Source organism: Athene cunicularia (assembly GCF_003259725.1).
Source record: "Athene cunicularia isolate RWA chromosome 5 unlocalized genomic scaffold, athCun1 chr5_part1, whole genome shotgun sequence".
NCBI classification, from domain to species: domain Eukaryota; kingdom Metazoa; phylum Chordata; class Aves; order Strigiformes; family Strigidae; genus Athene; species Athene cunicularia.
Window position 1 is genome coordinate 7,385,404 of NW_020799101.1, and position 16,060 is coordinate 7,401,463.

At 43.5% G+C, this 16,060-nt stretch overlaps 1 protein-coding gene across 7 annotated transcripts in view; it reads right to left on the reverse strand.

The window, feature by feature from the left end:
• Window positions 1-16,060, reverse strand: part of ZBTB1 (zinc finger and BTB domain containing 1) — a 22,594-nt gene that overhangs the window by 6,290 nt on the left and 244 nt on the right. For 2 of the 7 annotated variants that reach the window (XM_026849244.1, XM_026849243.1), the window contains exons 1-2: window positions 15,543-16,015; window positions 5,100-6,839 (exon numbers count right to left, since the gene is read on the reverse strand). In XM_026849244.1, the coding sequence (XP_026705045.1) occupies window positions 5,100-6,819 (1,720 nt within the window). In that variant the 5' untranslated portion in view covers window positions 6,820-6,839; window positions 15,543-16,015. Of the gene's footprint in view, window positions 1-4,339; window positions 6,840-14,142; window positions 14,382-15,542; window positions 16,016-16,060 lie in introns of those variants that run through there. The other 5 variants (XM_026849241.1, XM_026849242.1, XM_026849239.1 and 2 more) reach the window with 4 other exon arrangements.

Consider the following 16,060-nt stretch of genomic DNA (forward strand, 5'->3'; position numbering starts at 1 on the left):
CCCCCCCCCCAACACCCTTTTCTATTGTGCTAGCAGGAGACCTGACACAGAGCCAGAGAGGGAAGCACAGGGGCGAATTGGTCCAGCCAAAAAATAGCCCCACAGGGAAGAAAAAAAAAGACCGTTGTTTGATTCAGTTCATTGTGAAGCCACATAAACATGTACTTTTGGACCACAGAGAGGGTGGCACACATGGGATATGAGAGCTGAAACTAGGTGGGGAGGAGGAAAGGGGCTGCCAGGGGTCAAGGTGGCACTGCTTTCAGAAGCAAACTCATGTCCCCATCAACAGGTAAGATACTCTCAATGGTTTAGCACTAGCGTGTTCAAATACAATAGTGTAGCCAAAGTATTCACTTTTATAACAACACATTTTTAATAAATTCTCCAGGGCAGTACATTTTCTGGTTTCAGCTTTGAATAAAATATATGCTGAATTGTATTTTTTCCATTAACTTAAAATATTAAACAGACAATTCCCCTAATAAAAACATAAATTCTTAGAATTCTGTGATATTCTAATCTATTCAAATCAAGATTCCTCCAGACCTGTTGGCTACAAATACCATTATACACAAATGTAAATACTCTTTGAATTAACAAGTTGCCAGTAAGCATTTACAAGTGTATATATATATATATATATATAAACATTTGAAACATCTCCTCTGAAACTAAAAAAGCAGCTCAACAGTTTTTGTGATATTTTAAAGCTCATTACAGGTCTTCATGAATTCCCTCTTTTTAACTTTTAGTAAATCCTGAAAGCTAAGAGCTAGGCTGGCTACTTATAAATTATTTTCAGGGTTGCAGCCCACACCACTGCCAAAATGAGGAAAACAACAAAACAGAGAGAGGTCCTTCAAAAATAAGAATAGCAAATAACCTAAAAATATAAGTCAAAGCATCTAGCAAGTCTTTTTCTTTCTGGCTATGCCTTGTGCAGTGTGATACGCTTAGACCTCAAAGACCCTTAAGTGCTTTTACACTCTAACAGTCCATGTAGTGCAGTAAGGAGATGCAAAGGAACTATGTTATGATGACTGAGAAGTACAAATTTCTTAGAGGAAACAGAACTTTGAAGTTATTTTGCTTCCCTTTCACTATCTTTCAAGTAACAGCAAGACTTCTAGGATACTGTAACTGCAATTGGGTTTTTTTCAGGTCTTTCTTTTCATCTCCACAGTAATTTTATCATGGTAGGAGCGCTGCAATGCCATCATTTCACTCCCCTGCACGTTGTCCCATCCTGGAGAGAACACCTCAGGAGTGACCAGCCCCAGGCTGCCTCAGCACCCACCCGTTCTCCCCCTTCACAGCAGCCAAATTCCTCCTGTCATTCCAGTCCTTTTCTTCAGTAGTCCCATGCTGCTCCCCTGTATGCTTTTACACATCACCATCAACACTCTCCCCATCCCCTTGCAAGCTAGGCTGTGTGTTGTTTATGACTTAGTACCTTTGATTTGTTCTCCTATACTCCCCTTAACCACTTTCCAGGCTACGTCAGTCATTCTGGTTTTCTCTGCCTACATACAAGTAGATCTGCTCTGAAGCTGCCCTGCAGTGCAATTCATGCTCTTTCTGAGCCTTAGTCTGGACATTCCTACATGTGGGCTCCAAGGCACTCTAATTTTGTTTCACAAGAACAGGAAAAAACATTAATTCAAGTTTAGTTGAAAAGGTTTAACAAAGTTTCCTATGAAAGGCTACTACAACACAGCTTATAATTGAAAAACAAAGGAATTCCTGGGTATTTATAAAGTCAGATAGTGCATATAAATGCCATCATTCCCAGTTCCTCCATTTAACTTCTGTAGTTGGCAGATCTGCTTATACTAGGAAGTAACTTTTTTTGTGACATGTTTTTGGGTCAAGTTCAGACCAATACATTGTTAACAAGGGCTCCTGACCCTGAGCAGAAGTCTCCATAAATCACTCTTAGCCCTTCACTGTATTCAGGAATGATCTCTCAGTTCGCAGAGGTCACCTCCTTCTTTTCAACCACATCTTTAATCTAGGCTTTGCTGTGCCACTGCAGTCCTTCCAGCATAGGGGCTGGCTGTACTTGGTACACAATCCGTGCTCCGAGTCTGTGCCGTAGTGAGCTAATCACCCAAGCCGACAGCTCTCTCAGCCAAGCTGAGTCATTCTCACTCTGGTCTCACAGGCATCTACAGGACATTTTATCCACTCCTCCAGCCGCCCCCTCCATGCCACCTTTGGGATTTGCTTCCCACTGCACAGCTCGAATCCTGCCCCCCAGCCTTCGCCACTCCCTCCCACTCAGGATCTCCTCTCCCACTCAAGCCTTCCTGCTCCCCCAGCACCACAAGACTCTTCTGCCAAATCCCCCAGTGCCCTCCAGTTCTCCCTCGCTCCCCTTGGCTGCTTTTCAGTCCAGCCATAGACAATACCGTAAGGGATAACCTGCGTGTCAGAGAATTCCTGCGTGCAAGTGTATTAACTCCCACAACTCCTCCACTATAGCACCTAACTACTTCATGTCTAAGATGACCATTATAGTTAAATGTTTTGCCTTCTGAAAAGTCTTATAACCACCTTAGTACCGATTCCAGTGCTAAAAAGTGTTAAAATACCCATCCTGCTTAATTTTACAAATTTTCACACACTGAGCTTCCGTCGGGGTTTGGATGGGGAATGTAGAATAAATCCTAAAAAGGGGGAAGCTCTGAATTAACTGAAATGCTGGAATGCATTCATGGCTATGGTCTTTTTGGCCCAAGTGTTATTCAGGTCTTGGTTGCCTTCAGTATCATACAAGAAAATAGAGGACTGAGCAGTTAGGACAAAACGCTAAAGGCCCAAACTGCACCCGAAGCAGTCAGTACCCAGGGAGCCAGCTGCCAGCTCAGGACCGAGGGCTGGTGCTGGGGTAAGCCTTCTCCATCACTGCAGAAACACACACCAACCCAGAGACATTCTAATGCACGTTTAAATCTGAGTAAATGCAAGGCAACTCTTACTAATTTAAATTGTTATACTGGAGACTGTGAACTGTATTAATTTCTGTAAACAGTCTAATGTTAAAGCTCAGTACCCCAAGTAATCCCCAAGAAACTATCAAAACTCAGCTCTGACAGTGACAAGCGCATGAAAGCCCTGGACTAGACCCTCAGCTCCTGGCTCCTATTCTCAACCTCACCACCAGCATGCAAGGTGACAGAATAGAATATTTCAGTTGGAAGGGACCTACAATGATCATCTAGTCCAACTGCCTTAACTGCTGATCTAAATCGCTTTCCTCCCTCCATGGCTCAGTGGGAAATAGCATTACTACTCTCTTTGATGCAGTGAGGTCTTCTGGGAGAAAGTGCTGCTAGGTTTTATTATTTAATGGTTTTCTCCACCAGTACATATTAGGATACTTTTCTCCCCCCATTAAAAATCATGCACTTAAATGTTTAGGCAGCTGCTGCAGAAGAGAAAGCCACTCGTTCTCTCAAAGGCCAAGCTGCCTCACCGAATTGATGTCAGCTGCTTCTTAGTAGGATTTAAAAATTCAATTAAATTAAGAGACAAACTATGCAGATTAGGGCTATACTAGAATCAGAAAGGAATCTTAAAAGGCATAAAATATCTTTACATTTATTAAGCAAACTCTGCAGTCTTTTCTTGTTATATTCTTGTTGAAAAACAGAACATTCAGAAAGTATCATGAAAGCAAAAAACAACAAACTAAGGTTCACGTGAGCCACACTCCCCCTTCCCCTCCCCGCCCAAGCAATGGCACTATCTTCACACCCATCCCACTTTTAACTTTCCAACACAAGCAGCAAGGCACCATTTACAGCTAGGCTGAAAAATGAGGTCTTCGATGCACATCGCCATTCTGCAGTCCTAGCAACCCACCACAGCCACTCTTCCCTTGTACAGTAGGATAAAAGCAGGTTATATATACCCACGTAGGTACAGACAGTAAAAGAAAGGCCAACGTCAGTTGTGCAGTTCTGCTAGGACTTCAAGTCTGGAAAATGACCACTCTGCTGGGAACTCCTTGGTTATCCCGACAGTCATTAACTCCCTTGCCCTTTGCGCACATCAGTCCAAGTCTGCAAGGTTTAACTGAGCCTACGTGCTCTCACCCCTGGGATGCATGCTCCAACAAAGCCAAGAAGCAGAGGACCAGGACAGCCAGCTCTGCCCTTACAGCAGAGTCAGACAGCAAAGGATCATATCTTGGCATTGTTCTTTTTTTCATTTTGAAAATTAATTTGGGGATTATGAACAATTATGCTTTTGCACATTAATTGCTGTGATCTAAAATTTTCACATGAAGAAACAACACATGGAAATATTAAAGCACTCATCTTACGGACATGGATCCGAGAACTGTTTAATAGCAGTCAGTGAAGGGGTAACATTGTGCTTTTAATCTACAGTTTAAAAATAATGATTTGTATATCTACTTAGTAAAACAATAAAATTAAGAACAGAAACTGATATTAGGAAACAGTGAAAATGTAATAATTAAACACATGATGCTTTTCAAAGCTATATACTTAATGAGCCTAAATAGACACCTATGGTTAGGAGGGTCTTAAAAAAAAATGAATAAAAAAAGAGACTTTTTTTTTTTTTTTTCAATTTTTGTCTACTATTCTGTATGCCTTGCTTTGGTGTTCTCTCTGCTGCCAACTTAATGCTTTAACAGTATGTTTACACTTATGTTCTTTTCAAATGCTTGGCATTATAATGAGATCTCATATCTTTCCTCAAATTAAATTTTGCTCCGCATACTCCACATGTATACAGATGAACATCCATGTGCTGCTCCAGTTGCTCATTATTTGGGAATATCTGAAAGCAGACCTGGCATATAGTCTCTCCAGCTGATAAGTGAGATATCATATGCCGTACATGGTCATGTTTTCGGAAGTTTCCTTGATCACAAATGGAACAGACATACCTGGCCATGCCTTTGTGCATATCATTGTGGAGCCTCAACTGGCGCTCTCTTAAGAACTGCTTCCCACATGTCTGACAAACAAACTGTTTTTCCTTGGTATGAACGGTATAGTGTTCCCGCAAGTGGCAACGCTGATAAAATCCTTTCCCACAAAGATTGCAGAAATGCTTACGTCTGTGATCCCTCTCGTTCTCTTCCATCATGGAGTTCTTGAACAGATCTTGCTCCAGGCAGTTTGACATATGTTCAACCACCAGGTTTTCAGTTTCAAAACGCTGACCGCAATTAGGGCATCGGAAAGGACAGGCAGAATGCTTGTATAACTGTTTTTTTTGAAGGCTGTTCATTTGGAAGTGACTGTCCCTGAAGTCCTCTAGCATCTCTGCAAACATCATGTCCCTTATTTCCGACTGCTCCTCAGGGTTTTCTTCCAAGTCCATTTTCTCCTCAGAATTTCTGATACCGTTCATGGTCAGATCCTGGGGTTCTCCACAGGTCTGAGCATGATCCTGTAACTGCTTGCCTTTGACCAGTATTTGACCACACTTGCCACAAGCACATATATTTTCTATGTGTTTGGATAAATAATGAGAGGACAAATCTTCCTCAGTGATCGTTAGCCCACAAAGTTCACAGGGAGCATTCTCCACGTCTTCCTGCACTGAAGAAGCCTTCCTATTAAGGTGCCGCGGACTTTTCAAACACTTTCTTTCATCCTCATCCATGGATAAACGGGGTTTTAAAGTCTTCCGAGCACTTCTCTTCTCTCTGATCTCTTCCTCAACATAGTATCTGTAAAGCGGCTCTTCCTGTTCATCATCTAGGTCGTCATTGTCAGAAGACTCATTGCAGTCTTTATCCGTCACCTTAATAATATTAAAATCCTTCAGCTCATCTGCAGGATTGTCCTCTGGTTCCATCTTGATGATAATCCTCTTCCTCTCAGAGGCTCTACCTCCTTCTTCACCCGATGTCTCAGAGGCAACTGTGCTGCTTTTTCTGCTTGTGATGTTTGACACAGGAGACGAAGAATCGTCCGCAGCTTGGCCAGAGTCCCCCTTGTATTTCTCTGTTTGTGTGGAGATTATTTTAGTAGTAGAGTCCTTTTCATTAAAGTCTATTTTTTCAGCACTGTAGTACCTGGCACTTTGGTAGGAATGCCTGTTAGTGCACGTTAACACGTGCTCATCCAGTAGCTTTTCACAGCTAAAACTAAACCCGCAGCTGTCGCAGGTGAAGCTTCTTCCAAAACGGCGCGAGTGGGACACGCGCTCTTTTGTGTGAGAGAATTTGGACGTGGTGCTTTTTTTGCAGACATCAAACAGTTGTTCGGGGAAGCTGCTTAGCTGCAAAGCTTCTTCATCAGGCTCTTTGTTATGGGATGTATTTACTGTTGAACTTGGCGGCTCCATGCCCCACCTGTTTGCTTCGCTGCCATTTCTAGCAAGTGTGTCTTCATACATTCTCACGCCAAATATCATTTTGCTATTCTGGGTGCTAGAAGCAGAAGATGAACATTTTAAACTAGATGAGTCTGTATCCTGTATATCTTCTAGACATTCAGGTACGTTATATAGCTGTAAATAGTTCATGGCTACTTTAAATTGCTCAAAATTGGCAGGGGCTGTCATAATTTTTCCTAAATACATGAACTGTAAAATAAGATCAAAGCATTCAGCACTAATCTTCATGTTGCTTAGATTCAGCTGGGCTGTAGTGTGTTGATGGTTCATAAAAAACATCCTAAAATAGGAGCTGCACGCAGCAAGGACTGCTTTATGTGCTTGAAAATAAATATCATCGATAGCGATACAGCAGTCGCACAGAAAGCCCCACTCTCTTTGGTTGTTTAGCTGCTGAAGGACATAGTTGCTGTGGCTGGTTCTTGCCATCTTGTACTTCAATTATAGCCCTGCATAAAGAAGAAGACATCTGTTAAACTGCAAGCACAAAAAGCAAAACCTGCTTAAACACAGGGAGGAACGGCAATCTTTTTCCTCTTTAGATCTTCCTATTCTCACGCTGTTTGTGGTACAGCTTCCTGTCTGGAGGTCTTTGCTGGTAACTGCTTAGAAATACTGATGCCAGTGAAAACATCCATAATTCCACGTTCTCACCACTAGACTTACAAGACTAGTAAACTAATAAACATAACCACCACACATGTCAATCAGAGCAATGCTGCTAGAATGTAAATTAGCAAATATATCTTAAAGTCCTACAAGCCAAGATTTTCAGATATAAATTCTGGATGCAGAACTTCAAAAACTTCACAGGGTAGACTTCTGTAAGATGGCCCCAGGACAACACCTATAGAAGGTAAGCTGACTGTAAGAAAACACTCTTCAGTCTCAACTTGCCTTTCTCACCTGTCAGTCCAACAGACGTATGATGCAACACATACTGGAAAGCAGGCCAGGGTCAAACTGGTCTTTCCCTCCTCATTAAAGGAAACTCATAAGATACAGCAGTGGAGCATCCACACAGGCTGCATCTACACACTTTTTGCTCTTCAGGGCAGCTCAGGGACAGTCTCAACCTTATCTGCAAGGCATCTTGCAAACAAGGAACTGCAAACTCAAAACGCCTTCTCAGCAGCCCAGGGCAGCCCGGCTGCGATGGCGCGTCCCACGTACGAGCCCGCTGCAGCCGGTGACCAGGCCGCTGCGCCACAGCCGCGCGGACTGCAGCAAGGCAGGAAGCGGTGCACGCCGTGCCTCCAACTGCTCGCAAAACCACGCGTTCACAGCACGGTAATATCACCAAAACATGTAGACGGGAGACCAGACAAAGTAAAACTCAGCAATGGAGAACTGAGAAGGACAGCAAGCCAGAGGTGGAGCCACAGTGAACTGAGGCCGTGACAAAGACAGGTCTGTGAGTGATGAGGATTGCTGTGAGTGAAAGGACTAATTTGTCCTCAAGAGAAAAGAGGAAGAAAACATAGTAGTTTATGTTAACAAAAAAATCCAGAAGAAATGTATAGCACACAGGAGGTGTGCATTTGATTTACAGAAGATAAACTTAACCAAGTATGGCCAGATCCAACAGCTAGTCACTACTCACTTTGGAAAATCTTTACTGATACACATGGTCTGTGCTAACTGCACAGGGAGGGGAGTGAGAAACCAAAAGAAGGTACAAAGAACGCCCTAACCGAAATGAAAAACCTCAAGCAATAATGAGCATTCTTAACATTTTGAAAGGTTACCTCAAACAATGCAAATAAGAGATTTGTATAAAGTACATGCTAGCAAACAACATATATTATATGACATCACTCAGTTAAATACACTGATTGGTTTACAACCATTATTTCAACTGTTCAAAATTTAAACAAAATTCACAAAAAAAGTTCCCTGTTTCTTCTTATTCTCCTGACAGCTTACATCTCCTAGAGGCTGGAAAGAGGCAGAGAAATTAAATTCCACAATTAGTGTTGAACTTACAAGTTGTAGGTGTTGCCTGGCTTGTTAAGTAGCAAATCTAACGTTAAGTCACCATTCTTCATTCCACGAAGGACTGCCATGGAAAGAAGAACCATGTTCAAGCTCTTAAGAGGAAAACACACTCACTGAGCCCAGCAATATTGCCTATTGCCAATTCATATAGCAGTACATATGGATCACCACCAGCACAAGACCTTGTCCAGCAACAGGAACAGGATTTGGGTTGAACTACACTGACAATGAGCATCTGAACGGCAGCTGTTCCTCTCCCTCTCAACCCAGTCCTCCAAACTCAAAACTCAAGATGAGCAGCATCCTGCCATAATAATCCTCTGACCACTCTGGCCCAGTGATGTCCACTGCAGAAATACAACTTGTGGCATGGAATTAATTTAATGGCTTTCTTAGTAACTCACAAAAGGGTGGCTCTGAAAGTAGGAGAGTCTCTGAAACAAATTCATGTCTTTTCTGCAGAAGATTGATTATTGTCTGTCACTGGGTGAATTCAGATGTTTCTGTGAAAAACAGCAGAGCTCTCAACATCAACTAATAATAAAAAGGCACTTCATATTCTTCCAAGTGCTAACATGTTTTGGATTTGAGGTAATTTATTAGATACTTGAATATAATTCAGTATACTGTATCAAGTATTAAGAACAGCAGCTGCATAATGACAAAGACTTGACTTCAACTTTCACATTCTAAGAGTGAAAATGAACAACAAAGTGAGAAGATGCAGTCTCGGGCACCACTGGCCTCTTGGTGTGAACTGCCAACAAGTCAAGAAAAGGCTGAAGACAGCTGGTCTTAATCTCATCCTCATAAAGTGGCAAGTTTTTATTTTTTCATTTAAAAACTTTTGTACACTAGAAGTACTCCATCGTATCTTCCAACAGCAGAAGAGCAGTACAAACAGCAAGCCTGTACTGAAAAACAAAGTCACAAACTATATGAATGCACCTGCAGACGGGGGCATTTCCACACAGTGGGAATGATCTGGCAGCCACTGGAGCGACAGCATACAAACTCATCATTTCTAGGTTTCCTTCTTCTTGGAAAGAAGGGAAATATATTTCCCCTTTCGACAGGACAACTCTCGCAGAGCTTTCAGCACTGTCCTGATCCACAACAACGATGCACTGGCAATGCCCACCTCCTCCTACCACCACTCTGGAAAAAAACAGCCCAAGCACAAGGTCACTTGACCTGGATGGCAAGGTGCTCAGATACATACCTGGCCTCTATCATGGCAGTACTACGCACAGGTATTAAATAGAGAGTGTTTGAAGTTATTTATGTTAATGAAAGTACTGGCATCCTCCTCTGGATGCTGTATTAACCTGCTGTATGTAACTATATATTTACAGCTGCCAACACTTCCCACTATGTGTTGGGCTATTTAAAACTGACACATTTCAACCAGTAAAGGCAAAACGTTCCTTCTCAATTGTCTGCTTTGGACTGCTCTAATTTTTTCCCCTCCACAGAAAATTTCAGCCAAGACGCTTCCAAAAATAAGGCTAAGAAAAAGCTTTCATATATGTAGATTACTACTTTTTCTTTTAAAAATAAAACTTTCTCTTCCAAAATCTTTGAAGAGAGACTTCATATGGGAGAAGTGCTATGTCTTGGATATGTTGTCATGATATACAAATCTGCCTGAATTTGGCCAAGCTATAAGCTTAAGGGGGAGAAGATAAAAATTATCAGTTTGTTCACACTTAAGACTTTTGTGAGTTACTAAAATCTCAGATTACAGCCTCGCTGAGAACAATTCATCCTCCTGCAGCTCCTTTGTATGTAAGGGCCTGCCTGCGCCATCCCACCTGGCATGTAAGCCCCCTCCTGTGCAGAGCTCTGCCACATTTTTAAACTCCAAGATATAAGGCAGAAATTTTTTACAATGAGGATGGTGAAACACTGGCACAACTTGCGCAGAGAGGCGGGAGATGCCCCACCCCTGGAAACGTTCAAGTTCAGGTTGGACAAGGCTCTGAGCAACCCGATCTGGTTGAAGATGTCCCTGCTTGTTGCAGGGGTTTGGACTAGATGGCCTTGAAAGGCCCCTTCCAACCTAAACCATTCTGTGATTTGATGTGCCACCTCCATAGAGTCACAAACTGGCAGCAGGGCTCGCTGGAGACTGATCCCCATCACGACTTGCTGCTAGGTTTTAGCATCCTTCCTGGCTGCTGGATGGAAAAGACGCCTGGTTCTGGCTGATGAGAGCCAGACCCAGGAGCAGACTTAGTGAAAGCGCAGGCAGATTGGGAACTGTAAGGGAGTGAAAACCTCTGGAAATCAGGAGGGCAGGGAGAGGCAGTCTGAGAGTGGAGTGATGAGCCAAGAAGAGGGGACTGGGATTAGGAAACAGCAGTGGGAATTAAAAATGGGTGCAATGAAGGTCTAAATGGTGGAGGGAAGATGCTTGGGCAAGGGGCTAAGATGAGCTCTAGGAAGAGGCTAGGGCAGAAGGGGTGAAAACCAGACATGCTTTTGCTGGGGAATGGGTGGAAAACAATTACAGCATTTACCCCATCAGAGCTGGAAGTGAACCCCAAATTCCCAATTCTGCCATCCCTTTTCCATCAGCAAATATCACAGGCTTGCTGACAAACTCCTTCCCATCCCAAAATGATCATTTACCATTGTTTTGTTACTTTAATTGCTAAAATGGCAAAGATCTGCATTCATCACCCATGTGGGTGGTTCAATGCTGCAAACTATTTTTGAAGTTTGCTTTGGAAAAAAAAGCAGGCATTAGAATAAAAACAGGTCCTTTTTACAGAAAACCCAGCGTTTCAAAGTTAAGTGTATACACAAGAAACGCCATAATTAACGCAGGATTAATTCAGCTACCATTTATGTATATATTGTAGTAGTCCTCCAGCCCTCCTCGTACCAAAGGCTCTCTTCCTTACTCAGCGCATCCTCCAGATCTGTCCAGGGATGGATCTGAGCAGCAACAACACAAGATACCTGCTCATTCGACACAGCAGTTAGAAGATGTGAATGAAACCAGGGGTACAAGAAGGAGAATCTCACAGCAATCTCGCTGCCGTGGAGAACAGCATCCCATCACCATCAGTCATTTCATCGGTCATTTCAACCTGCTTTTTTTTTTTTTTTCATATGTCCAGTTTTTTCACAGCGGGAAACACAACCAACACCAGCTGAAGCCAATGGGAGCTATCCTCTGCCTGCATTAATTATCTTGGGAAATTAAAACTCTATGCATGCAAGTTTGACAATCCAAAATTTTTAAGTGTTTCTGATCCTCTCCGACTCTTTCCTGTTTCAAAAAGAGGAGAAATAACAGCCACTTGCCCGAATGACTAGCACACCACCTTTGCAAAGCACCCAAATACTATAGTCACAAATGTCACAGGGAAGTCAATGAGGAACCCAAGCAACTCTGACTTCAGCAATGATCAATCTGTGCAGTAAACACAGCAACAGGCCATGACATAAACAACACTGAACAATGCGGAGGCATTCTGAAAAAATATGCTAGAAAAGCATCTGATACGAAAGTGAAGATATTTGAGTCAGTAATTTCACTCTGATTTTCAAACTCAATGTCTCCATATGCATTTTATGTTCCTAGTAAATGGTTATTTTTACACTGCCATGCTTTGATTCAAGCTGTTTGTCTGCCATCAGATTTTTTCTTTTCTTTTGAGTAACTGCTCACGTACTATTACTATTCAGTCATTACCATGAAAGGTAAGCTGCACTATTACATGAACCAAATACGTTGTTTATAACTCTAACAAGATTTACTATAGCGCCATGCTTTTTGTCATTTCCTCAGATTCAAAATTTTCGGAGATGTTTTAAAACTAAAGAAGTAAAAATAGTCCTCAAGCAAAGAACTGGTAAAGTTCTTTTTCTAACTTCTCTGTCTTTAAAAAAGACGTACCACAAGGTTCAGAATTTAGGAGCCTTTCGGCTCCTAAAATTAGTAGGTGGTTTTCAAAACCCAGCATTTCCACTGCTGAGCAGGCAAAAACAGAGTGCTTACATGCTTAGTTACTGGCTGCTTTTCTTTGGAAACCAAGAGCAGGCTGGACAAAAGTACAATAAATGAGTGGAGAATTTGGTGCTAATAGAAAATGAGACTGGAAAACCTCAGGAAAACAACACCCAGTTGTCCAAAGAAACAAGCAGGTGGGCAGCAGAAAGCAAATTCCCCATCATAGTCTGACACCATGTCCCACCCTGGCAGAAGGTCCCAAGAACTCTCCTCCCTAAAGGGTTATTTTGCCTCTGTGGGTCAATTCCACCAAAGAATCCGTATTCCTCAAAAACAGCACCTAAATGCTCAGAAGAAAATCCTACGTGACATGTCTAAGTTCTATGCATGATGCCCGAGAAGCTTAGGCATTCAGCTAGTGCATTAACCATACAGCTTTTATCTAGACACACTGAAGAGGAAGCCACTGAGATTGCTCTGGTACTGTCAAGTCCAAGAAGGTGCCTCAGTTTATACAATCGCTGCGAAAAGCAAAGAACTTGGGGCCAGGTGACCACCATCCACCTCAACAGCAGATAGGGATACAATGCAGTTTGCATGGCAAGCATAGTCTTGATCAGGAATTAAAACAATTATGGGAATTCCATGTACTGCCAGGGAAAATCTAATTAAGCTGCATTATTCTGGCTACAAAGGACTGAAGATAGAATTTACCATCCTCCTATGGCCCTTCCAGTCAGCTACCTTCAGGAGTGCTAGTTGTGAAGCCATTTCCAATGGTGTCGATACCCATCTCCAGACATGTCCTGATGGCTGAATCAACTCATTTTAAACAGACTTGTGGACATCGTATAGAAACAAGTTTCAGCTGACACTTGGGCTAGATCTGAACCGCGGAAAGGTAAGATGCCCCAAAGCCCCCAGCGACACTGTCGAAGCCACTCGATCCCCCCCCTCAGCAGGCGGTTCTCCGCTGATTCAGCATCCATGTCCGCAAATGAGAAACAGCCATCACATCACAATTTAGCACATTAAAATTCTCAGCTGCTAACTGAGAATTAGTTAAGATTTATTACGTGCTCTTAGGTAAGAACACTCCTTGAAAGACAAGGAATAAGGTGTCAGAAAAGCAGGAGTCAATAAATTAAGAAAATGGAGTTTGCACTAATGCCCCATCTGAACTTCAAAGAACTTTAGATCAGATCTATGGAGTAAAAGTACTAGAGAGAAAGCTTTTAAAGTAACTTGCTAGCCACAAAGGATTATTCTAGAAAGTCACAGTTGTCTTTTATCTGACACCTTTAAAGTTGTAAAAAGTTGTCAGGCGACATGGCAGTGATACGTTTAAAAGAAACAATTAGTGTGGAAAAAAATTATGACATCCCATTTATGCCTTGTAGCAGAAAGATGGGCCTTTTTTATCTAGGCTCTCTGAGTTATCCTAACTTTCAAGAGACATCTTGGTGGTTTAACCATCTCCTGAGACCCTCGAATGAAGACATGTGTGCCTTCCAGGAAAGCATCCCTGGCTGAATACAAGTCGGACTTTGGCTAAGAACTTGCTGGATGCACATGAAACACAGTAACTTGTGACACACAGGTCAGACTATAGATTTTGTTGACTGACTCTGGTCTTAAATGCTTCACATTTTACTTGCAGCACGTTAAAAAAAAAAAAAGCCACTAAGGTCTCCATCCAATGAAACAGATTTAATACGGGGAAAAAAGGCAACAGCCAGCTAATTCTAGAGAGTTTTGCAATGGCACAACATGCACAAAGAGAAAATTACCAGACTAATTGGAGGATATAAATGATCTTCATGCAAATTATGTCAGCTGTTGTGCCCACACGCCATGTCCGCAGCAGAACTCTTTGGGTGACGGTGTTTACCGTGCCCCAGCAGATGCAGGGCAGGATAACCCAGCCACTGGGCAACCACCGGTCAGACTGAAAAATGCACATGGGGCTTCTCACGCTACATGCATGTGAGGTCCGGAAGGACTCCAGTGAGAAGTCCAGCTGTAACAACTAAAAGAAAGGACACTAGGAGTTTATCAGGAAACTTTCATTCTCTCAATTCTGAGCAGCGGTTTTGTTTCCATACAGCAGACAAGTAACTACTAAGGCTTTGTCTATTCCGGACTTTCAGGGCTCTCCACCGTCAGCAACAATGGAAATCTGTGAAAGAAGCAATTACCCTTACACATTCAAGTAAGAAAGCTTCTAAAACACGAAATCACTGGTTGATATGAGCACTCCCAACGTAATTGCTGCAAATTCCTGTGCCAGTGACAACACCACGTGAAGAAAAGACTTTTGCAAGCAGAGCTGAAGCATCTGTTAAGTCTGTGATCTTATTCCACCCAAAACTTTCCGGCTACCAGGAAGAAGGGGCTTCTATTACTTCTCCAAGCTTCCCACGCAGCACCAACCCACGTCTTCATTACCTACATCCTCCTAAAGCCACCCCCCTCCATGCAACACCCCCCACCCCCCCGGCCGGGTGCCTGCCGGTTCCCTGATACCTCAAAGAGCAGCAGAGTGCAACTAACGCCACTTGTTAGTCCTCGGGTTTTCTGGCCAGTCACCCAAAAATCTCTCCACAAGCTTGTCAACTCGCTCTGCTGCTGCCTAGGAAAATCTCTGCCAGAGCTCCAACCGTTCACGTTTGGCCGGTTTTCCCCACGGCCATATGGCCTCAATGCCTCTCCCCCGCTCGCCATGAAAGCTTAAGTTGTAATTCGGTAAAAATGAGAAGCCTGCATCCCCCCCTGCTCACGGCTGCTGTGTGGGTTTTTCCAAGAGCTGTAATGAGGAATGTTAAACAAACACCTTTAATTAAAGGAATGTTTGTTTAATGTAATTAAATGCCTGAGGAACACCACGCTGTTGCAGCCCCAGACAGTTCTGCAGCATGAGCTGTACCTTGCGATACTCCAGCGCAAGGGAACTAATCAAGCAAATGACATAATCTGCCAGTAAATACCCAAATATTAAACAGCATCCAACCCATGCTATCCGTTTACCAATGCCTACGTGTCACGAGGAACCGGCACCACTCTGTCAGCCGACAGACAGGCCAAACTTGAGAACGAGAGTTACAAAAAATCCTAAAAACCAGAGAGGAATAAAACCCCCGCCCCAAACCCACAGCGTTTTCAGTCCCCTTTCCTCTACTCTTTTTACTACCTTTCTGTCCGAGAAGAAAAGAGTCCTTTGAGGAACGAGACTTTCGACACCGCTCCCAGAGCAACACAGGGCTTGTTTTTATGTGACAAAACTATTCCCTTTCCTTTCCAGCCGCCTCCAAGGCGATCCTGTGCGCTGCCAGCCCCGAGTGAAACCCAAGTCTCCCGCCTGGCAGGGTGGAGCATTCCCTCCAGGCTGCAGCTCGGTTCTTCGCTGAACTATGCAACTCGCTCGAAGTTTTGGGGCTTGTTGTTTGGAAAGAAAAGCAAAAAGAAAGAGGAGGCAGCGCTGGGCTCCGCCGGCCTGCTGGCGGGGGACGGGGCTAGGCGGCGGTAACGGCACTCGAGACGTTTAACGTGACTTCGAGCCCCGCAGTAAGGAGGGCAGCGCCGTGCCCTTCCCCGGCTCCCGCCTCTGCTCCCGCCTAGGCCGCTGCTCCTGCTCCGCGCCGGCGCCCCGCCGCAGCATCCCCCGCTCCCGCAGGGCCCCGCCGCCGCGCCCGCCCCGCAGGTGGAGCG